At 45.0% G+C, this 23,851-nt stretch overlaps 1 protein-coding gene across 1 annotated transcript in view; it reads left to right on the top strand.

Moving 5' to 3' along the window:
• The first annotated feature begins 445 nt into the window (after positions 1-445).
• RAB3B (RAB3B, member RAS oncogene family) overlaps positions 446-23,851 on the top strand; it is a 70,949-nt gene continuing 47,543 nt past the window's right edge. Inside the window, exons 1-2 of the mRNA XM_055403285.2 lie at positions 446-567; positions 11,952-12,179. Of these exons, the coding sequence (XP_055259260.1) occupies positions 11,952-12,179 (228 nt within the window). The 5' untranslated portion in view covers positions 446-567. The remainder of the gene's footprint in view (positions 568-11,951; positions 12,180-23,851) is intronic.

Here is a 23,851-nt window from a genome sequence, read left to right as displayed (position 1 = left end):
GAAGGAGTGCATAGGGTATACAACAGTGCCCAGGTTTCTGGCTTCGCTTCCACCTGTAGACAGCCATCCAGATCCCGCCTCTCTCCGTGGGCTTCTTTGAGTACGATGTGATAAATGCACAGGCAAGAGCTTTAGAAATGGCAGAGCTACAAACCCATCATCATCTACTTTATCATCAAAGCCTACTAAGTTCAGTCTATGGAACGAGGCGTGAGAATTAAGATAAATCACGATAGTCAACCAAGTATTGGGGATCTTCGGGTCCCCAGGAAACCTCGTATCCCCTACACCTGCCGGGAGCCGAGGGCCAGGAGAAAGCGGGCTCCGCCCCTGGGCGGGGCATGGGTGGGGCCTGGCAGCGGCCGTAGCCCAGCCCAGCTGCAGCCCGAGCCTCTGCCCGAAGTCGCCGCGGAGGGGACCGGACCCGCCCCGCCCCGCCCCGCCCCCCACCTCCCTGCTCCGCGAACCCCTCTGCGCCTTCCGCCGCCCGCCGCCAGGTCCAGCGGTTCCGCGGCGCTGCCAGGGAGCGAGCCGCTCGTCCTCACCCGTCCTCACCCGGAGTCCCAGGTAAGGGGCGCGGCCCGGCAGCCCGCCTCGGGCGGATCTGGGACCGATCCCCGGAGCGGGGCGCGGGGGACAGTGAGCGGGCATTGAGAAGGAGCACAGGGCAGCGGAAGGGGCACCAAGAAGAAGGGGCCAGGGGAGGCCACTAAGGAGGGGTACCACAGCAGTGAAGGGGCACGCAGCCTGGGGAGGGGCCCTGAGGAGGGTCTGCTCGGGCTTTGAGGGCCGCGAGGGGAGCCCCAAAGGCAGGGGCAGCGGGATCGGAGGAACAAGAAAGAGGGCGCCGGGGCTGGGGAGAAGGCTGAGCGGCAACTGGAGCGCAGCGAAGGCTGGCAAAGGGCAAACTGGGGGGGTGGGGGGGATGGAGGCGAGGGAGATGTAAGCAGGGAGCTGAGACGGGCAGTGAGGGCAGAGGGTAGCGAGCAGCAGAGGGTACCGAGCAGCCGAGGGGCGGGGAAAGGGGTGTTGAAGCGGAGAGATTAAGGAGAGCGAGGGAGGGGAGGCGTGGAAGTGAAGAGACAAGGGGAGGGGACTGGGTGGTGGGGGTCCTTCTGAGATGGAGGAGTGAGACGGTGAGGGGAAGGAGAGCGGGGCAGGCGCTGGGTGCCTGGCGGGGAGAGGGTAATGAGTGTGGTGTGGAGCGCAGCCCAGCTGGGGATAGGCAGGGTGGGTAACTGGAGTGGGGGCTTGGAGGTGGGAAGCTAGGAAGAATGAGAAGGTGGGAGGCAAGGCTAGGTCTATGCAGGCTGCAGAGAAAGCGGGTGGGGAGCTGGTGAAGGGAGAGTCCTGGCCTTGGGTATGGGCTGTGGGAGCCTGAGTTCTGGCTAGAGGTGGGCTGTGGAGAGGCACTGCAGTTTAGCCGGGGGTTGGGGGAACTGTCCTGGAACTTGGAGAGTTTAGGGTGGTGGGTGGGCTGGGTCATGGTGCGGAGAAAGCCAGGTGTGGGTTGTGGTGTGAGAGTAGGAAGATGATGGGAGCCCAGAGTGGAGTCCAAGAGCATCCGGATGCTAGCCCTGTCTTAGCTCCTCACAAGCTGAGGAGGGGGCGCAAACACTGGACCCTATTACACTGCTGCCTGGAATCAGAGACAAGAAGAGAATCATTGACAGGGAAATTCATCCACAGGAGGAATAGAGTCCAAGTGTAGGAAGAGATTTTTAGGGAGGGCAAGGTGGCAGCCTCTGGCAGCTAGTAGAGGTGTGGAGGGGAGTAAGAGAAGGACAGGTTCATCCATCTCAACTTCATGGAATCCAGATGGAAAAGGGTAAGGGATAGTAAAAGGAGCTGGATGTGTGTGTGTGCACAGGTGTGTGCCCACCTGTTCTACCCGTATAAACGGAGGAAGACAATGGAAGTCTGTGAAAAGCCGCCTATGGTATAAGGAAGCCCTGGTGCTGTGTTGTTGCTGTTTAGTTGCTCAGCTGGGTTGGATTCTTCGTGACCCTGTGAACTGCAGCCTGCCAAGTTCCTCTGTCCATGGAATTCTCCAGGCAAGAGTACTGAACTGGGTAGCCATTCCCTTCTCCAGCAGATTTTCCCAACTCAGGGACTGAACCTGGGTCTCCTCCATTACAGGCAGATTATTTACCTTCTGAGCCACCAAGATGGACGGTAATCCTCCCAACAATGATTATTTTACAAATGAGGAAACTGTCTTACTCATGCAAAGTTTCTTGCCAAGGTCTCATAGCTAATAAATGCTAGGCCTGGAAACTGAATCTAGCCTGTTTGTTTGGAATCTCAAACAATTTCCACTACCCAGGATGACTTGATAGAAGAAAACATGAAGCACACAGACAAAAAAAAATTTTTTGAAAGGATTATAAAGCACTGTCATATACTAGTTTTAATTCTTCCAGTAGTTGCCCAGAAGTCATTTTATTAACTCATTTCATAGATAAGGAAACTGAGACCAAGGGTGTGATCTGTGATCTACCTGTGGTTACACAATTGCTTAGAGAGCCAGGGCTCAGTCCAGGTGTCTCTGACTTAATCCTGTGCTTTTTCCATCAGAGGGAATTTCCTCCCTGTACCTCTCCACTATGTGTATTCAGTTGATCTCTTGCTGCATTTTAGGGCTGTCTCCTCTCCTTCCCCCTTTCATGGCTGAAGTTGGCCTTTTCCCTATTCAGTCAGACTCAAAGTGTTATTTTTCACACCAGTTCTCCTAGGAGCCAGTTTCTTCTTCCCCCCAGCCTGGAACCAGAGATGACTTCCTGGATGGTCCCTAGGCCTTCATCGGTATTGCTTGTCACGAAGAGCAAGAGCTACACAGCTCTATCATTTATGTGACTGTCACAAAAGAGAGGGAAGATCTGATTGATGCTTATCTGACAAATGCAGCTCTGCATTGACCTGTCTGCTCAGATCTGCCTCAGGCAGCTGCCTGCTGGGGTGGTTTTTACCTCTCTTTTGAATGTCTGTGTAGCCCCTGCCTTCCTTTTGAAAAGATCTCCTTGGGGGCTCCCATCTGAAGCTATCTTCCAACTGAACTTCTCAGCTCTCTGCCTCTCCCTGTTCTCACACCATCTTCTGGGAAAGCTGCACTGTGTGCACATAAACAGGTTGATAGTACAGTATGGCAAATGCTAGGAAAGAGATCTCAGGGTGCTGGGGATGTTTTTCTTTTTAAAATTATGTCTGTTTATTTTTAATTGATTGATGATGGCTTTACAAGACTGGTTTTGATTTCTGCCATACTGGGGATGCTTTTCTATTCACCCTAAAATTATTGTGGGCTTTCCCAGTGGCTCAGTGATAAAGAATCTGCCTGCAATGCAGGAGTCGCAGGAGACACAGGTTTGATCCATGGGTCAGGAAGATCCCCTGGAGGAGGGCATGGCAACCCACTCCAGTATTCTTGCCAGGAAAAACACCTCATGGACAGAGGAGCCTGGCAGGCTACAGTTCATGGGGTCACAAAGAGTTGGACACACTGAGCACATACGCAGTAAAATTGATGTGGTTTTTATTTTTTTTAAGCCCAGTCCAATCTGAAAGTCATCAGATGACAGAAGTTCTAGTAAGGATGCTCCAACTGACTTGCTGTGTGACCTTTGACAAATCAGTTCTCTTTGTGGAACCTTGATTATTTTTTCCCCTGAAAATGAGGGGAGTGTATCAGACCAGGAACTGAAACTATTTTTTTTACTCTTGGCTCACACCTATGGCAGACATAGCTAATTAAGGCAGGCACTTTACCTACTAATTCTACACAAGGCCAGTATAGTTTTTTCCATAGAGTGTATGTATGAAGCACCCTTATACACATTTTCTTATTTAAAAATCATAGCAGCCTTCTGCAGTAGGTAATGTGATCACATCATAGATGAGGACACTGAAGCTCAGAGTTTAGGTTACTTGTCCAATTTCATACACTGAGATACTGCGAAAGCTGGGACCGAGAGCCAGACTTTTTTGTTATAATAAAGCTGCCATTCTAAAATCTCTTCTAATTCCAGAAATCTAAGAGTGCAAGCAGCTGCATCAAAAAATGAAGACTAATAATACAACATTTAAATCAAAGTTTGGCATACGGCAAATGCTCAATAAATGTTTACTGAAAGGAGTAACATGCTCAAGGATTTAATCTAGGTTCAGTGTTGACAGGGTGTAAGGATAAATAAAACTCAGCTAAATCCAGAAGGAGAGATAGACAGTTAATTGTCAAATAAGCTCAAATTATGGAGCCCAGATCAGGGAGAGGGCACTTGACTACAGAAGTGAATTAAAGAAATCTGTGAATTAATATTTATTGAGTACCTCCAATAGGTCAAGAAACCACACCAGCTTATTTGAATATGATAAATGCTCACTCTGTTGGTACCATCGCTTAGTGAAGTAGGTGGTATTTTCTTGGTTTCAAGGTAAAAATACTGTGGCTTAGAGAGCTGATATAAGTCACCCAAGAATTCAGCTGAGGAATAGAGCAGGGATTTTTACTTTTCCCTTATTACAGCATAAAGTCAAGTTGCTCAGTCGTGTCTGACTCTTTGTGACCCCGTGGGCTGTAGCCTACCAGGTTCCTTCATCCATGGGATTTTCCAGGCAGGAATACTGGAGTGGATTGCCATTTCCTTCTCCAGGAGATTGCCATTTCCTTCTCCAGGAGATCTTCCCGACCCAGGGATTGAACCAGGGTCTCCCGCATTGTAGGCAGGCACTTTACTATCTGAGCCAGCAGGGAAGTCCTTATTATAGCATGGTACTAGGCTAATCTCAGCTGTTAGCTGTGAGTCCTGGGCAGATCCTCATAATTTCTGGCTCTTAGTTCCTTTCTTGCTCCAATGGGAATAGTAATCACTGCCTTTCCAATTTAATCTTCCACATCTATTTATAGGGTAAAATAAGGTAAAGGAAATGAGTAAGAATCAAATCTGTGTTTTAGTAAAGTTATTCTTTGACTAGGAGTTCCACTTCTGGAGATCTCTCCTAAGGAAATAAATTGTTGTGTTGTTCAGTTGCTAAGTCATATCCGACTTTCTGCTACCTCGTGAACTGCAGCACACCAGGCTCCTCTGTCCCCCACTATCTCCCAGAGTTTGCTTAAATTCACGTCTGTTGAGTTGGTGGTACTATCTAACCATCTCATCCTCTGTCATCCCCTTCTGCTTTTGCCTTAAATCTTTTCCAGCATCAGAATCTTTTCCAGTGAGTGAGCTTTTCCCATTAGGAGGCCAAAGTATCAGAGCTTCAGCATCAGCATCAGTCCTTCCAGTGAATATTCAGGCTTGATTTCCTTTAGAATTGACTGGCTTGATCTCCTTGCTGTCCAAGGGACTCTCAAGAGTCTTTTCCAGCATTACAGTTCAAAAGCATCAATTCTTTGGTGCTAAGCCTTCTTTATGGTCTAACTCTCACATCTGTACATGACCACTGAAAAAACCATAGCTTTGACTATACAGACTTTTGTTGGCAAAGTGATGTCTCTACAATTTAATATACTGTCTAGTTTTATTGTAGCTTTCTTTCCAAGGAGCAAGCATCTCTTAATTTCATTCTGTAATCACTGTCTGCAGTGATTTTGGAGTCCAGAAAAATAAAATCTGTCACTGCTTCTACTTTTCCCCCTTCTATTTGCCATGAAGTGATGGAAGTGGATGCCATGATCTTAGTTTTTTGAATGTTGAGTTTTAAGACAGCTTTCGCACTCTCTTCTTTCACCCTCATCAAAAGGCTCTTTAGTTCCTTTTCACTTTCTGTCTTTAGAGTGGTATCATGTGCATATTTGAGGTTGTTGCTGTTTCTCCTGGGAATCTTGATTCCAGCTTGTGATTCATCCAGCCCAGCATTTTGCATGATGTACTCTGTATATAAGTTAAATAAGCAGGGTAACAATATATAGCCTTACTGTACTCCTTTCTCAATTTTGAACCAGTCAGTATTTCCATGTCCAGTTCTAACTGTTTCTTGACCCACATACAAGTTTATCAGGAGACAGATAAGGTGATCTGGTATTCCCATATCTAAGAATTTTCCACAGTTTGTTGTGATCCACACAGTCAAAGGCTTTAGCACAGTCTTAATGAAGCAGAAGTAGATGTTTTTCTGGAATTCCCATGCTTTCTCCATGATGCAACAAATGTTGGGAATTTGATCTCTTGTTCCTCTGCCTCTTTGAAACCCAACTTGTACATCTGGAAGTTCTCCATTCATGTAGTGCTGAAGCCTAGCTTGAAGGATTTTGAGCATAACCTTGCTAGCATGTGAAATGAGAGTAATTATATGGTAGTTTGAGCATTCTTTGGCATTGCCCTTCTTTGGGATTGGAATGAAAACTGACTTTTTCCAGTACTATGGCCACTGCTGAGTCTTCCAAATTTGCTGACGTATTGAGTACAGCACTTTAACAGCATCATCATTTAGGACTTTAAAAAGCTCAGCTGGAATTCCATCACCTCCACTAACTTTGTTCATAGTAATGCTTCTTAAGACACACTTGACTTCACATTTCAGGTATCTGGATCTAAGTGAGTGATAACCACACCATCATGGTTATCTGGGTCATTAAGACCTTTCTTGTATAGTTCTTCTGTGTACTCTCACCACCTCTTCTTGTGACAGTGACCAAAACCATCTCAAAGAAAAAGAAATGCAAATAGGCATAGTGGTTGTCTGAAGATGCTTTACTAATAGCTGAGGAAAGAAGACAAGTGGAAGGCAAAGGAGAAAAGGAAAGATATGCCCAACTGAATGCAGAGTTCCAGAGTACAGCAGAGTATAACTTTTCTTTAAACATTGCTGAGAAATAAGAGGAGAATGATACAATGCGAAAGACTAGAGATCTCTTCAAGAAAATTCAAGATATCAAGGGAACATTTCATGCAAGGATGGGCATAATAAAGAAGTAAATAGGAAAGAGAAAAAATATTTATATAAAGAAATGGTCATTCTAGCTTAATTTATAATAACTGAGAACAGAAAAATATACAACTTTAAAGAATTGGCCATGTGACACAACCATAGGGTTAAATAAGGTGTAGTCAATTGAAATGATATTTACAAGGAATTTTAAAAGTCTCAGTAAGATGTTTATGATATAATGTTAAGTGCAAAGGAGTAGGATACAAAACTAAAGATCTTAGCTACTAAAATACACATGGAAGATATAGACTCGAGAGTATGGTATGCTGTCATTTATATGTCAAGGCTATGGTTTTTCCAGTGGTCACGTATGGATGTGAGAATTGGATTGTGAAGAAAGCTGATCGCTGAAGAATTGATGCTTTTGAACTGTGGTGTTGGAGAAGACTCTTGAGAGTCCCTTGGACTGCAAGGAGATCCAACCAGTCCATTCTAAAGGAGATCAATCCTGGGTGTTCATTGGAAGGACTGATGCTGAGGCTGAAACTCCAATCCTTTGGCCACCTCATGCGATGAGTTGACTCACTGGAAAAGACTCTGATGCTGGGAGGGATTGGGGGCGGGAGGAGAAGGGGACGACAGAGAATGAGGTGGCTGGATGGCATCACCGACTCGATGGACATGAGTTTGAGTGAACTCCGGGAGTTGGTGATGGACAGGGAGGCCTGGCGTGCTGTGAGTCATGGGGTCACAAAGAGTCGGACACTACTGAGCGACTGAACTAAACTGAACTGATATATAGTATGAATAGACTTCTGTGTTTATATATGCAAAGACTATCTTTGAAGGACACATAAATTGTTAACATGTTTGTCTCTGGGGAGAGGAACTAGAGATTGGGAATCGGGTGGAAGCAAGACTTACTTTTTACTGTAAACCTTTAGGTCCATATTACTTACTTTTTATGCTGAAAGTTAAGAAAATAATGCAAATGACAACTGGTGATAAAATAATAGTAATTTTACTATTTGATAACTTGCAAATTGTAAAGTTTGTTTTTAGTTTAATATAAATGTTTTCAATATATATTATTTATATATATAAAGAGTAATGCATACACTGGTTTACTATGAAAGTGTAAAAGGATACAACTTAGGAACAGCCAGGTGGAAGAGATGCATAGGGCAAGGTATGGGGAAAGGAGGTCTTGGAGCTTCCATGGCCTCTCTAGGTGTGCCACCCTTCCAACACATCAATGTCATCACCAGCCTGGAAGATCTCCACACCCATTTGGTTAGGGTTGTTTATGAAGACTTCATTCCTGTAGGCATGATTGATTAAGTTGTTGGCCTTTAGTCATCAACTTAATCTCCAGCCCTTCTTCCCTCCCCAGAGGTTAGTGGGTGATGCTGAAAGTTCCAATCCTCTAACTATGTGGTTGGTTCCTCTGGCAACAAGCCCCTACTCTGAAGTTGTCCTGGAGCACCAGTCACCAGTCATCTCATTAGCATACAACAAGACACTTAATCACTTGCACTTCCACAGATTCCAAAGGCTTTAGGCGCTCTGCCTGGAACCAGGTACCCAGACCAAATACGTATCTTTTATTATATCACAGTGCTTAATAAATGGTAACTGTTACATTGTTATTATCACCACCGTGTCCCTCATGGAAAATAACGAGTACTTAACAAGTATTTACTGATAATATTAAGGCCCGGGTATACCACAATATTGGAGAAGGCAATGGCAAACCACTCCAGTACTCCTGCCTAGAAAATCGCATGGACAGAGGAGCCTGATGGGCTGCAGTCCATGGGGTCGCTACTAGTCGAAGACGACTGAGCGACTTCACTTTCACTTTTCACTTTCACACATTGGAGAAGGAAATGGCAACCTACTCCAGTGTTCTTGCCTGGAGAATCCCAGGGACGGCGGAGCCTGGTCGGCTGTCGTCTATGGGGTCGCACAGAGTCGGACACGACTGAAGCGACTTAGCAGCAGCAGCAGCAGCATACCACAATATATATACTGTTTAAATTAAATAATAAGATATAATTTCAAAATAGATGGCACTCTGGTGTGTGAAAAAATAAAGGAGGAAATGTACTTCAAATATTAACGATGGCAGTTTCTGAGTGGATGGGGTATCGAGTAATTTAAATTTTTCTTTTTTATAGTCTTGTGTTTTTCCCTAACATTTAATAATGGATATATACTTTCAAAGGTGAAATTTTCTCTTGTAAACAAACAGAGATGACCAGTAGCAGAGCAGAGGATGGTGTGAGGTCGTTGTGATTGCTTCCCTTGTCTTAGGTAGAAAAAAAGCATAATTCGTTTGACTTGCCAGTTCTTGAAATGAGCTCTGCATCTTGTACAATGAAAAACTGAAAAGTTTGGGCTATGAGACAGTTGGATCAGGCCAGTTGTTCCCCTCCAATCTCACCTTCTTCTTTTGTGTAAATGCTATGTCTGAGTCTCCAAGTGTCCTGGGCATGTTCCACACCCGCCTAGTGAGCCTTGCCATGGGGCAGGCTGATACAGGGGTGGGCGTGTAGGTCCCAGTAAAGCCTTGAGAGCTGGGAGAAAAAGAGAAGGAAGAGCAGAGGCCACTGAAGGCTGATGGTGGCCTATTTAAGGAAGTATTATTAAGGGCTGCTAATAATCCTACATATTCATCTGGCTTTTCTTCAAGTGAGCTTTTCACCTTCTGCATTTGTCAGCTTCTTATCTTTATAGCTCACCTGAGAGGCCCAGAGAGATAAAGCCATCTCTCTTTCTTTTCCTTTGAGGAAAAAGCAGGAATTCCTAAACAGGATGATACTCTGGACACTGTATGTCAGGACTGTCCTTCCGCCCTCCTGTTGACTACACACCCCACCCACCTGAGTACCCAGTGTTAAGCAGAAGGAGTGATGGCAATTGGAGAAGTAGGGTCCCTGCAGAAAAAGAAATAAAAAAGCAAGTAAGACTATGGGGCCAAGTGCTTGATTATGAATGGCATTCAGACTCAAATCATTCTAGAAAAGGAGAGGATAGTGGCAGGACTGTGAGTGCTGAGGTCTCAGGGAAGGTCTGGCATGTAATAAATACTTGCCAGATGAATGAATGAACAAATGAACAGGTAAATAAATGAAGGAGCTAGGCTTTGAAGGATTTGGAATAATAAGAACTTATATTCACACCTGTTGGGATTTATCAGCTTATTGAGATCTTACTCCTTGTTATCTCATTTGAGTCCTGTAATAGCCCTGTGAGAAAAGCAGGGCAGAAATTGTTCTCCCCATTTTCCAGATTATGAGATTGGGCCCCAGAGTGGTGATGTGATTTTTATTAATTCAGTATACATTTACTGAGTGCTGATTACATACTGGGACTTGTGCTGAAACTAGAGAAATACATTAAGAAATAAAATACATTAGGTCCAAGATGCTTGGTCTAAAGGAGAAGCTGGAATAGTAAACAGTTTTGGAACGATACAAGTGCTATTGGAGTGCACTGGGAGCCTAGGGCCAGGAGTGCATGCCTCTGTCCTGCCCAGGGGAGGTGAAACTTCACATGGGTCTTCAAGGTTGAATAGGAGTTTTTTTTGAAGGAGAAGAGTATTGTGGGCAGAAAGTATATACAGCTAAAGGGACAGAAGCAAGAAATAACAGCGTATTTGGAGTGGAGTATAATTTGGTATGGGCTTCCCTGGTGACTCAGTGAAAAAGAATCCACCTGCCAATGCAGGAGACACAGGTTTGATCCCTGGGTTGGGAAGATCCCCTGGAGAAGGAAATGACAGTATTCTTGCCTGGGAAGTCCCATGGACAGAGGAGCCTGGTGGGCTACAGTGTGTGGCGTTGCAAAAGAGTTGGACATGATTTAGCAACTAAACCACAACAACAACAGCATAATTCTATAAAAAGTAGCACAGGTTGGTAGGGAGAAGCCTTAGGGGAAGGTAAAATTTAGAGAATTTATTCTTTGGTTAGTTGGTTGTTTGTCAGGTTGAACAGTTTGGGCTTGATCTTTAGAACTATCAGTTTAGTTCAGTTCAGTTGCTCAGTCGTGTCCGACTCTTTGTGACCCCATGACTCACAGCACGCCAGGCCTCCCTGTCCATCACCAACTCCCGGAGTTCACTCAAACTCATGTCCATCGAGTCGGTGATGCCAACCAGCCACCTCATTCTCTGTCGTCCCCTTCTCCTCCCGCCCCCAATCCCTCCCAGCATCAGAGTCTTTTCCAATGAGTCAACTCGTCGCATGAGGTAGCCAAAGTATTGGAGTTTCAGCTTTAGCATCAGTCCTTCCAATGAACACCCAGGATTGAGCTCCTTTAAAATGGACTGGTTGGATCTCCTTGCAGTCCAAGGGACTCTCAAGAGTCTTCTCCAACACCACAGTTCAAAAGCATCAATTCTTCAGTGATCAGCTTTCTTCACAGTCCAACTCTCACACCCATACATGACCACGGGAAAATAGGGAGCCATAAATGTTTTTGAAACAGGAGAATGAGAGCTGTGTGTTGGCTTTTCCTGGAATGTTCAAACATTTGCTGTCTTGACCTTCCTCCCTCCAACCACTCCCAAACTCAGCTTAGGAGCTGTCTCCTACAGGAGCCTCTCCTTGACCACCAGGTCTTCAGGCTAGGTTAGGTGCTTCTGATGAACTTCCTCAGCCAGGGCTTCCCTCTGTCTTATCACTTATCCACTGCTTTGTTCCTCTGTGTTTGAATTTTTTACTCTAATCTGTGGCCACTCAGAGGTCAGACACCATGTCTGATTCATATTGGTATTCTTTGTGCCCAGCACAGGACTTAACTCAGAACAGTGTGCTCAGTAAATATTTGCTGAAGGAATATTTGGGAGGAGTTGGTTCCACCCCCATCCTGGGTTCCACCCCCATCCTGGGTTCCACCGCAATCCTGAGATGACATTTGGGGTAGGTTCAGTGCGGGGGTGATTCTGAGTAGTGTATTTCCTCAGTGATGCTGGGGTGGGGAGTGAGTGTGTGAATGGGTATGTGACCATTAAAAGTCAGGTGACTCAGAGTGACACTGGAGATGTGTTCCTGAGTAACCATAGGTCTCTCCTGCAGATGGCTTCAGTGACCGATGGTAAAGCTGGAGTCAAAGATGCTTCTGACCAGAATTTTGACTACATGTTCAAACTGCTCATCATTGGCAACAGCAGTGTCGGCAAAACTTCCTTCCTCTTCCGCTATGCCGATGACACCTTCACCCCAGCCTTCGTCAGCACCGTGGGCATCGACTTTAAGGTGAAGACAGTCTACCGCCATGAGAAGCGAGTGAAGCTGCAGATTTGGGTGAGTCCTGGGCATCTTGGGCAGAAGTGTCCCGAGAGCTGACTCGCTTGCTAATACAACGGCTGGGCAGTGGGGCCAGTTTAGAACTTTGCTGGGGTTTATGACATTAGGCCCTGGTGCTATTGCATGTCTGGCCCCTGGACTGCCCTTTGCTGATTTTATACATTTGCTCTCATCTGGGGACTCAGTTGCTTCTGCTGCTTAACTGTCCAAGAGGTTTTATCCTGGATTATACAGATGAGTGACCAAGAGTCTGGGCTTTGGAGTTATAGGCCTGGATTCAGATTTCAGTTTTGCCAGTTACTAGTCATGGAACCTGGACTAAGTTACTTAACCTCTCTAGGTCAAGCTTTCCTCTTTGGGGATTATAATGACATCTATATCATAGGGTTGGTGAGTGCTTAGCATAGTTCCTGGAACGTAATAAATGTACAGTAAATGTTAGCTACTGTGTCCATAATCTATCACTGTGTAATCACCTTAAAACTTGAAGGCTTAAAACCACAATAATTCATTAACACACGATTCTATGGATTGAATATTTGGGAGTGGCTTGGTTTCTGGCTTGTGATCTATTATGAGGTTGCTGGCAGATGTTGGTTTGGGTTGCAGTCATTTGAAGGCTTGAGTGGACCTGGAAGTTCCTTTCCAAGGTGGCTTACTCATGTGTCTGGCACTTGCTTTAGTAGGAGACCTTTGTTCCTTCCTACATGGCTTTCTTCATACAATGTCTTCATGACGTGGAGCTAGCTTGTCCTAGCGGGAGAGATCCAGGAAACCAAACCGGAAGTGGTGATGTCTCTAATTAGAGTATGCTGCTGGTCACTAATTCAGTGTAGAAGGAAACTATACAAAAGTATGAGTCCTGGGACGTGAGGATTATTGGGGACCATCTTGGAAACTGGCTACAACAGCTACTATTATTGATATTTACCAGTGTAGTAATAAAATATATACATATTTGAGATGATAATAGCAACATGTGCATCATATACTTTTTGATAATGAATTAGCATTGAGATTGGAAATTTTAAAAATCTGTGATTTAAAGTATTCAAAACGTGTTATTTATTATCAGTCCACTCAACATTAATACATTGTGCATATATATTATTAGTATAATCTGTATACAGTGCTTTTTGTTTTACAATTTTTTTCCACGTATTAATATTATCTCACAACCCCATGGGGCAGATATTCAGAGCATAATTAATTTACCTTAAGTTGATCACACAGCTACAAAGTGAGATTCCAACTCAGATCTTCTGATTCTAAAGTATGAGTTTTTTTTCTCTACACTGTGTCCATTAGGTATTTTAGAGCCCATGTTTCCATTTGTGGTCATATTAAGTATTAATTTATATAGAGATAAAAGTTTATTTTATTTATTCTCTTAAAAGCATCAAGGAATCATAAACCATTGGAAATGGGAGAAACTATGCAGACATTTAGTTCATTGGTTCTAGAAGTGTGGTGTCCAGATCAATAGCATCAGCACCATTAGGAATTTGTTAGACGCAGAATCTCAGTTCCCTCCTCACACCCAGAGAATCAGAAACTCTGGGGTATAGCCAAATAAGGTGCTATAACAAACCATCCGGGTGTTTTGAGGTAGGGAGGTAGACTAAAATTGAAGAACCACTGATCTAGTTTAACTGCCTCATGGTGAGGGTCACTAATCTAGTTTAACTATCTCATGCTGAGGATCACTGGTCTAGTTTAACTACCTCATGGTGAGGATCACTGATTTAGTTTAACTGCCTCATGGTGAGGCTCACTGATCTAGTTTAACTACCTCATGGTGAGGATCACTGATTTAGTTTAACTGCCTCATGGTGAGGCTCACTGATCTAGTTTAACTACCTCATGTTGAGGATCACTGGTCTAGTTTAACTACCTCATGGTGAGGATCACTGGTCTAGTTTAACTACCTCATGGTGAGAATCACTGATCTAGCTTAACTGCCTCATGGTGAGGCTCACTGATCTAGTTTAACTACCTCATGGTGAGGATCACTGGTCTAGCTTAACTGCCTCATGGTGAGGCTCACTGGTCTAGTTTACCTACCTCATGGTGAGGATCACTGGTCTAGTTTAACTACCTCATGGTGAGAATCACTGATCTAGCTTAACTGCCTCATGGTGAGGCTCACTGATCTAGTTTAACTACCTCATGGTGAGGCTCACTGATCTAGCTTAACTGCCTCATGGTGAGGCTCACTGGTCTAGTTTAACTACCTCATGGTGAGGATCACTGGTCTAGTTTAACTACCTCATGGTGAGAATCACTGATCTAGCTTAACTGCCTCATGGTGAGGATCACTGGTCTAGTTTAACTACCTCATGGTGAGGCTCACTGATCTAGTTTAACTGCCTCATGGTGAGGCTCACTGGTCTAGTTTAACTGCCTCATGGTGAGGCTCAATCAGCACTTATTAAGTGCCTATTGTGTGCCAGTGCTTCCGTTTGTGTAGTCTGACATCCTCCCTGCAGTCAGTGCACAGAGCGGGCAGAAAGCAGAGGATATTTGGGGCATGGCAAGCGATCCAGTAAAAATGGAGCAAGACCAAAAAGAGCCAGGAGGGGACGCTCAGAGAAATTTGCTGGAGAGGCTGTCAGGTGGCAGTTAGGGGGTTAGAGAGACCTTGCTGCACAGCAGCAGCAAGGTCTCTCTAACCCCCTAATGCGCTGCAGTCGTGTCCGACTCTGTGCGACCCCATAGACGGCAGCCCACCAGGCTCCCCCGTCCCTGGGATTCTCCAGGCAAGAACACTGGAGTGGGTTGCCATTTCCTTCTCCAATAAAGAGACCTTAGACAACAAATAAAAGGTTCTTGACATGGGCCAGAGGCTACATGCCTGATTATTCCTTAGGGAGCTGAAGAAACTTACTAGAGTTTGTTATCTTTGAATACAAAATGAGTGTATGCTAATATTTGCTATATGGATTGACACAGATGTCTTCATTTGATCTCCACATTGCTGTTGCTAAGTCACTTCAGTCGTGTCCGACTCTTTGTGACCCCATAGACGGAAGCCCACCAGGCTCCCCCATCCCTGGGATTCTCCAGGCAAGAACACTGGAGGGGGTTGCCATTTCCTTCTCCAATGTGTGAAAGTGAAAAGTGAAAGTGAAGTCGCTCAGTCGTGTCCGACCCTTAGCGACCCCATGGACTGCAGCCTACCAGGCTGCTCCATCCATGGGATTTTCTAGGCAAGAGTACTGGAGTGGCTTGCCATTGCCTTCTCCGGATCTCCACATTAGATGGTCATATATCCTACACTCAAACACTCTTCAGGGGGAAGGAGACGAGTCTGCCCTTCTAAGGGATTGGCTGTATAGTGGCTCCCTCACTGTTTTATTCATTTTCAGCCCATTGTGAGCTTTTGCAGTTTTCCGTGTCTCATTAAGTGGGTTTATTGATTGTACTATCAATTTTTAACGAATTGAACCCCCATGATATATATGTAGCTTTAAAAGAAACCCACAAAGAAGCTTCTGGACTGTACTAATTATAGTGAGACTAAGTAAAATCAATGACAATCTAATATGATCTGACATAAGCACATTGCTTTTGCTAAAAAAAAAAATTAGCCAAGTTTTTTTTGCATGTGTATGTGTGTTTGTATGCATATGTACTTTCTGTAGCAGAAAATAAACATTTCTGTACTGTTCATAAATGCATTAAAATGTAAGCATTTGAATATTGCCTTTGTCATTGTAGTGTATTTTAACATCTTTTGTGTACTGAAGCAGGCAGATATATAGGCTTTGGTAAGTCACTCCACTTCTATGAGTAGATAATATCCTCAACTGTAAAGGTCTCACAGGTTTGTTGAGGGGAAGCTCCACGTGATAACATGGTATTGTGCCTGACACATATTAAGAATACAATAAAAGTTAGGTTCTGTCCTTTCTCTGCTCCTGACCCTCATGCAGACAGTGACTGACTTCCCTCCCAATGTTCCCCACCTGTGGTTCCAGAGGTACTGGAACGGCATCCAGGGATTCATTAGCACTGTATGAAGCATTCAATTAAATTTCTCAAGCTCATTCAATCTCTCCCAGGGGGTTTCAAAAAGCCATTGTCAGGGTGGAAGGTGGAGAGGGAAGAACAGGAGGTTAATATTGCTGAGCAGGACCATTCACAGAAGGAGTTTCTACCATCTCTGGGGGATCATGAGGGTACTAGTGGTGCCTTGTTTCCCAGCGTCCCTTGCCATATAAGTCCTTGAGAGCCTCTTCTGTGTCCGGAAAGGTTAATTATTGTGGACTAGAGAAGATAATCTGACTGGGGAGGTAAGGGTAGGGGAGAAATCTCATTAATAGAGTGAGAGCATGCACAGGTGTGGAGGGAGGAGGGAGAATTGGTAACTACACAGCAACAGACCTGACTAGAGGCCACTTATTGCTTGGGTATTAGTTGCCAAGCAACCCCTGGGGACCTGTGGGAAGAGAAGAGTGGAAGTTGGCCTTCCACTACCTCCACGGGGGGCCCATTGTGAGGGCTATTGGGTCTGAGGGAAGGGAAGAATCTGGGGGTCTGTGGGATGATGGAGCCAACCCAGGAATCCTGGGTTTTAGTCCTGTCTCTGCCCTGCAGTGTGGTCATTGTGTCATCTGGAGTAACTTTTCCCCCCCATGGGCCTGTTTCCCCAAAGATCAAAAGGAGAAAACAATCCTCTCTCTTCTTGCCTCATGGGATTTTGTGAAGTTCAAGGGAAGACATGGAAAGGAAAGTCCAAGGAGAATTATGAAGCTTTGAGTAGATCGGGATTATGGATATTGTCAGCCATGTGATTCTCCCTGGATGTGCTTTAAATCATTCTTTGTGTCTTCACATCTTCCCTCTGACCCAAGGAGGTCGTTATCTCCTTAAAGAATGGGTGGTTGGGCTTCTCTGGTGGCTCAGTGGTAAAGAATCCACCTGCCAGTGCAGGAAGATATGGGTTTGATCTCTGATCCGGGAAGATCTCACAAGCTACAGAGTAACTAAGCCTGTGGACCACAACTGCTGAACCTGTGCTCGAGAGCCTGCGAGCCGCAAATGCTGAAGCCCACATGTGCTAGAGCCCTGCTCTGCAACAAAAGAAGCCACTGCAGTGAGAAGCCCGTGCACCACAACTGGAGAGTAGCCCCTGTTCATCACAACGGCCCATGCAGCAATAAAGACCCAGCACAGCCAAAAATAAATAAAATTATATGCAGATGCTTAGTTGCTCAGTCTTGTCTGACTCCTTGCGATCCCATGAACTTCAGCCAGCCAGGCTCCTCTGTCCATGGGGATTCTCCAGACAAGAATACTGAAGTGGGTTGCCACGCCCTCCTCCAGGTGATCTTCCCAACCCAGGGATCAAACCCAGGTCTCCTGCATTGCAGGCGGATTCTTTACTGTCTGAGCCACCAGGGAGGTATAACCCACCAGTATAGGTGGTTGAGCCCAGAGATGTCAAATTACTTGTGCAGAGCCAAACAGTAAACTTCATTCTTTTATTCATTCAGTAGACATTTATCTGGTACTCCCTCTGTGCTAGGCACTGCGCTAGCTGTGGGAAATACTCTTCCTACTCTCTTGGAGTTTTCATTGAAGTGGGGGAGATAGATACCAAGTGTCGTTCTTCAGTTGCTCAGTCTTGTCTGACTCTTTGCAGCCTCGTGGATTGCAGCATGTCAGGCTTCCGCGTACATCACCAACTCCCGGAGCTTGCTCAAACTCATGTCCATCGAGTTGGTGATGCCATCCAACCATCTCATCCTCTGTTGTCCCCTTCTCCTCCTGCCTTCAATCTTTCCCAGCATCAGGGTCTTTCCCAATGAGTCAACTCTTTGCATCAAGTGGCCAAAGTAGACACTAAGTATATGAATGAAAAATATCTAATCTCATCTGTGAGAAGGGCCATGAGGAAAAAAAAATCAACTTATTTCAAACTCCAGCACTGAGGCGCTGAGCTCAGGAATCACTAAACTGTGATTAGGTTTCATCCCCAGCTTGCAACTGGGGCTCAGGTTCAATTCTATTCACGATTTAAAAGGCTCACTCCTGGTCTCTGTCAGGGGATGCAATGGAAGAGGCCTTGACTGTGAAAGGCCAGGATGTCCTCTTTCTCACTCCCACTAGCGAGGCTTTTTTTTTTTTTGGTGACCTTCTTGTCAGGAAGACTTAAAAATAGGTGTGTCTCTTGTGTCTGGAATTACTTGTTTAGAGACTGAGGAATGGACTGGCTGGCCGAGCATTTTTCTGTCGAGAGTTTAAGAATTCTGTGTTTTGTGAAAGATTTAAAGATCACTGTCCTCACTCCCGGGCTTGTCCTGGAGTTGCTCTTCTCCATCCTCTTTTTCTTTCTCTGACCTCCCTTCTCTGAAATCCTGTCACTATGGTGCTTGTGTGTACCTCCATTATTCAACTTGTTTTGTTGTATTGGTGATGGTTTTGGGGGAAGGGTCACTGCGCCACACAATCCCTTCCTCCGTCTTTTAGCCAGCTGTGTAAATTTTGTCAACCCCCTCCCCCGACTTCCTGCCTTTCTCTTATAATGACCCATATGATTACCTTGGGCTCACCTGAATGATTGAGATAATCTTTCCCATTTTGAAACCTTAACTTAATCACATTTTCTAAGTCCCTTTTCCACACAAGGTAACATATTCACAGGTTCTGGGGATAAAGACATGGATATCTTTCAGGGACCATTATTCTGACTACTACAGCATCTGTTAATAACATGGAAAAGACCTAATACAAATTCTCCCCAATTTTCAGGGCTCTGACTCGGGTTCCCTTGTCTCTAATGAGAGCCCCCTCTGCTCACTCCCTGAAACAGGTCCTGTCTATGGCTTAGGCTCAGACTTCCTGCTGAGAATGCCTGCCATCTTGTTTGGTGCCAACAAGCCTGTGAGCTTGGAGCTTATCACATCTCAGTCTCATTTTAGACACGAGGAGGCTGAGGTCCAGAGAAAGAGGACTTTACGAAGGGCCCATTGCAGGGTCCTTATGCCACCTTCAGGAAGTTGAAATCTGTCCAGCAGAACATAATTCAGACCCACAGAGAGACCGATGGGCAGCACAGAAGAGGTTGGAGGCTGAACAGGAACACGAGGGCTGTGACAGGTCCCTGTGGCTTTAGGAATATGGAGACATTGCTGAGTACAACATTCCCTACTTAGCTCTTATGATATTCAGAATCGATTTTTCTAGGCAGCAAATTTCCTGGTGTGGCTGCAGAGACATGTTGACACTTTCATCTTCCCAAAGCCGGTAGGGACCAGCTGCGAGGGAAGTTTAATCTGATTTTTAAAATCACAACAAAGACTATGGGAGGGCAAATCAGAATTGCAGGCATAGTCTGCTTTTGTAATTTGCAAAAGAGTGAACCAGCAATCCTGATCGGCTCTTCTAGGGGCCTGCACATTTTGGGGCCACCACTGCCTTCCTGCCACCCAAATTAGCATGGGAGGAAAAGAAGTAACCCACAAACCATTTGCACATTCATTCATTCAATAAACATGTGTGCCTATTATGTGCCAGGCACTGTCATAACAGGGCAAATAAACAGCTACGATACAAAATAAATGATATAAAGGGATGAAGAAAGTGCTGTGGGAACACAGGAAAGGAGCTACTACCTCTGCCTGGGAAAGTTATTTTAGGCTTCACAAAAAGGGGCCATTTGCACTAGGTGTTGGCAATTGAGTTAAGAAGTTTTCAGGTTAGTGTTGGGGAAGAGCGTTACAAGCAAAAGATGTGTGCAAAATCACGATTGCTTTCAACGACCCGTATTGTGTCTGGCTCTGGTAGTCTCTGCAGGGATTGGTGAGACAGTATCCCTCCTTCAAAGGAGAGGGTGGTGCTCAGGTGTTAAGAGAGTTATAACAAATAGCGATGCTGCTGCAAATATTAATGATGCCTTGAGAGAAGTACAGAAAGTTTTGAGAGTTCAGAGAGGGAGCACTCCTTCTAAACTTGAGAGCATCAGAGAGGGCTCCATGGAGGAGGTGGCTTTATGGTAATGAAAGCTGGCTCTAGCATATAATAATATTCTCAGAGGCAGGGCTGTCCGTCTCATTCATTCCCTCTGTGGTCCAGGCTGACCTCCGTTTTTGACTCTGCAGCTGCGTGCTGAGATCCTTGCAATGATTTACTTGTTCAAGAAGCAGCACAGCATGTGATCAGGGGCACAGCCTTTGGATGGAGCAACCTGTGCTCCAAAACCACTTCTGCTGCCATCACCTAGTTCAAGTCCCATTATTTCCCTGTACTTCACTTTCCTCTTTCTAAAATAAGGATAATTTTAGTAACAACTGCATTGTGTTGTTGAGAGAATAATATGAGATAATGCTTAGCCTAGTGGCTGGTCGGAGAAGGCAATGGCAAGCCACTCCAGTGCTCTTGCCTAGAAGATCGCATGGACGGAGGAGCTTGGTGGGCTGCAGTCCGTGGGGTCGCTACTAGTCGGACACGACTGAGCAACTTCACTTTCACTTTTCACTTTCACACATTGGAGAAGGAAATGGCAACCCACTCCATTGTTCTTGCCTGGAGAATCCCAGGGATGGCTGAGCCTGGTCGGCTGCCGTCTATGGGGTCGCACAGAGTCGGACACGACTGAAGCGACTTAGCAGCAGCAGCAGTGGCTGGTACATAGTAAATGATCCTTAATTGGTAGCCTTGTTGTTATTAACTCTGTTACTCTCAAGGGTTGACTTGTGGCAACTGAAAGTCTGAATGGATCTGAGCTGATTCTGCATCCTTTTTAGGAGTTGAGGAACATCTACCTGAATTCTTTCCTTGACTCTCAAGCTGAGTCTGTGGTGTTGATGGCTGACCACTTTGTCAGAGCCCTGCCCTAATGGCACATGCAGTTTAGTTGGGAAAAGAAAACAATTCAGAAGACAATTAAGAGCTAAAATGTGTGTTGCTGATAATTTTTCATCAGGACTTTTCTTTATTTAATGAGCACAATACTGTTTTGGTTTTCCTCCCCTAACCACACAGCTCCTTGTATAATTTTTCATTGTATAGCTGTAGGAAAGAAGTAGCCAAGACATTTGTTTCACACACTTGAACTGTCGGGTCAGCAGCTTTATGTTACTGCCCTAACTCGGGCAGAAGGTATTTGTGTCTTACAGGGATATGTAGCTATATATTTTGTTTGTTTTTATTTGTTTTAGTCACTGAGTCATGTCTGACTGTTTGTGACCCCACGGACCCCCTTCCAGTCTTCTCTGTCCGTGGGGTTTTTCAGGCAAGAATACTGGAGTGGGTTGCCATTTCCTTCTCCAGGGGATCTTCCCAACCCAGCGATCAAACCCACATTGGCAGGCAGATTCTTTACCACTGAGCCACTGCTATGTATTTTACTAATTGTGAAACACTGGAAATTAGTGATGTGGACAACTTGATGTGGTGTTTAAACAACTCTCTGCAGTATTCTTTTCTGTTACCATAAATTGTATTTAAGTTCTCGCTCTCTTTTGCTTTTCAGTTGTATCAATACAGTTGGTAACCCTCAACATTTTAATATTAATAAAATAAACTGTGGTGCTGGGTGTATGCAATGGCGTGCAGGGAAGGGAGAGTTCAGTTTATAAAGTGGGTAACAAAGACCTCTGGGAGGAAGGTGGGGGGCATTGCAGGGTAAGGCAAGAGGGGAGGGTGTAATAGAGATATACCAAGCAAGAGGGGGCTCTTATAAGCTGAAATGAGGGCAGATATTAAGAGGAACGGTGAGCACATGTGCTTTGTAGGATGTTCTTTCTGTGAGATGACTGAAATCCTCCCACATCTCCCAGTCACAGCTCTTGCCTCTGCCCACCTCCCACTCGCTGTTTCCTTTCCAGCCACAACAAACTTCTATGCGCTTGTTCGTTTATTTACTCATTCATTCATTCAGCAGTATTTACGTTGTGTGCACCAAGCATTGTTTCAGGGGCTACAGACATAAAAGTGAAAGTAACAAATGGAATCCCCTTTCCCACATTCCCCTAGATTTAAGGAGGGAGACTGGCAATAAATAAATATGCAGTATGTTCTGTGATGATAAATACTCCAGAGGAAAATGCAGCAGGTAAGGGGGATAGGCTAGGATAGGTGGGCTGTTTATAAATTTAATCAAGGTGGTCAGGGTGAACGTCACTGAGCAGGGCACTTTTCAGTAAAATTCTAAAGGAGGTAAAGGGTATTTGGAGGAAGAGGATCCCAGGCAGAAGCCGAGGCAGGGGTATGCTTGGCACACTCCAGGGATAGTAGAAGGCCAGTGGGACTGGAGTGGGAGGGTGGTCAGAGATGAAGCTGGAGTTAGTGGGAGGGCTAGATTGTGTTGGGCCTTGGAGGCCTTGTAAGTCTTTGGGTTTTTTTTAACCCAAAAGGTTTAACTGTTATACAAAAACCTGTACATATTTAATGTCTATAATTTGATGGGTTTGGACACATGCAAATACCTCTGAAACCATCAGCACAATCAAGATAATAGACTTATTCATCAACTCCAAAGTTTTCTTGTGCACTCTTACCCTCTCCTTTTTTTTCAGTAGTAATAGCAGTTAGGCTCAGAGGTTAAAGCGTCTGCCTCCAATGCGGGAGACCCGGGTTCGATCCCTGGGTCGGGAAGATCCCCTGGAGAAGGAAACGGTAACCCACTCCAGTATTCTTGCCTGGAGAATCCCATGGACGGAGAAGCCTGGTAGGCTACAGTCCACGGGACGCAAAGAGTCGGACACGACTGAGTGACTGAACAGAACAGAACAGAACAGAACAGCAGTTAACATGAGGTTTGCCCTCTTAAAAATTTTAAGTAAATACTACAGTTCTGCTAACTTACAGGTACTATGTTGTGCAGCAGATCTCTAGAACTTGCACCTTGTATAACTGAAACAAATTCATCAAGTCCTCATTTCCTCTCCCCTCAGCCCCTGAAAACCACCATTCTATTTTCTGCTTTTATTTGACTATTTTAGATATCTCATATAGATAGAATCATGCAGTAATGTTATTGGCTTATTTCACTTAGGATAATGTCTTCCAGATTCATCCATGTTGTTACAAATGGCAAAATCTCCTTTTTTAAGGCTGAATAATATACCACTTTCTCTTCATCTGTCTAAATCAATGGACGTTTGGGTTGTTTCCATATCTTGGTTAATGTGAATAATGCTGCAGTAGACATGGGATTCAGATATTAGTTGCTCAGTCGTGTCCGACTCTTTTTGACCCCGTGGACTGTAGCCTGGCCCAGCTCCTTTGTCCATGCAATTCTCCAGGCAAGAATACTGGAGTGGGTAGCCATTCCCTTCTCCAGAGGGTCTTCCCATCGTAGGGATCAAACTGGGGTTTCCCACATTGCAGGTAGTTTATCGTCTGAGCCACCAGAGAAGCTAAGAAGATTCTTGAGAGTCCTTTGGACAACAAGGAGATCAAACCAGTCAATCGTAGAGGAAATCAACACTGAATACTCGTTAGAAGGACTGATGCTAAAGCTGAAGCTCCAGTAATTTGATCACCTGATGCGAACAGCTGACTCATTGGAAATGATCTTAATGCTAGGAAAGAATGAGGGCAGAAGGAGAAGAGGGAAACAGAGGATGAGATGGTTGAATGGCATCACTGATTCAATGGACATGAACTTGGGCAAACTCCAGGAGATAGTGAGGGACAGGGAGTCCTGGCATGCTACAGTC

This window comes from Moschus berezovskii, chromosome 4 (genome assembly GCF_049115385.1).
Source record: "Moschus berezovskii isolate FMDL1 chromosome 4, NW_MosBer_1.0, whole genome shotgun sequence".
Lineage (NCBI taxonomy): Eukaryota > Metazoa > Chordata > Mammalia > Artiodactyla > Moschidae > Moschus > Moschus berezovskii.
The sequence above is the reverse complement of the archived record's forward strand: the minus strand, read 5'-3'. Positions and strand labels throughout refer to the sequence as shown.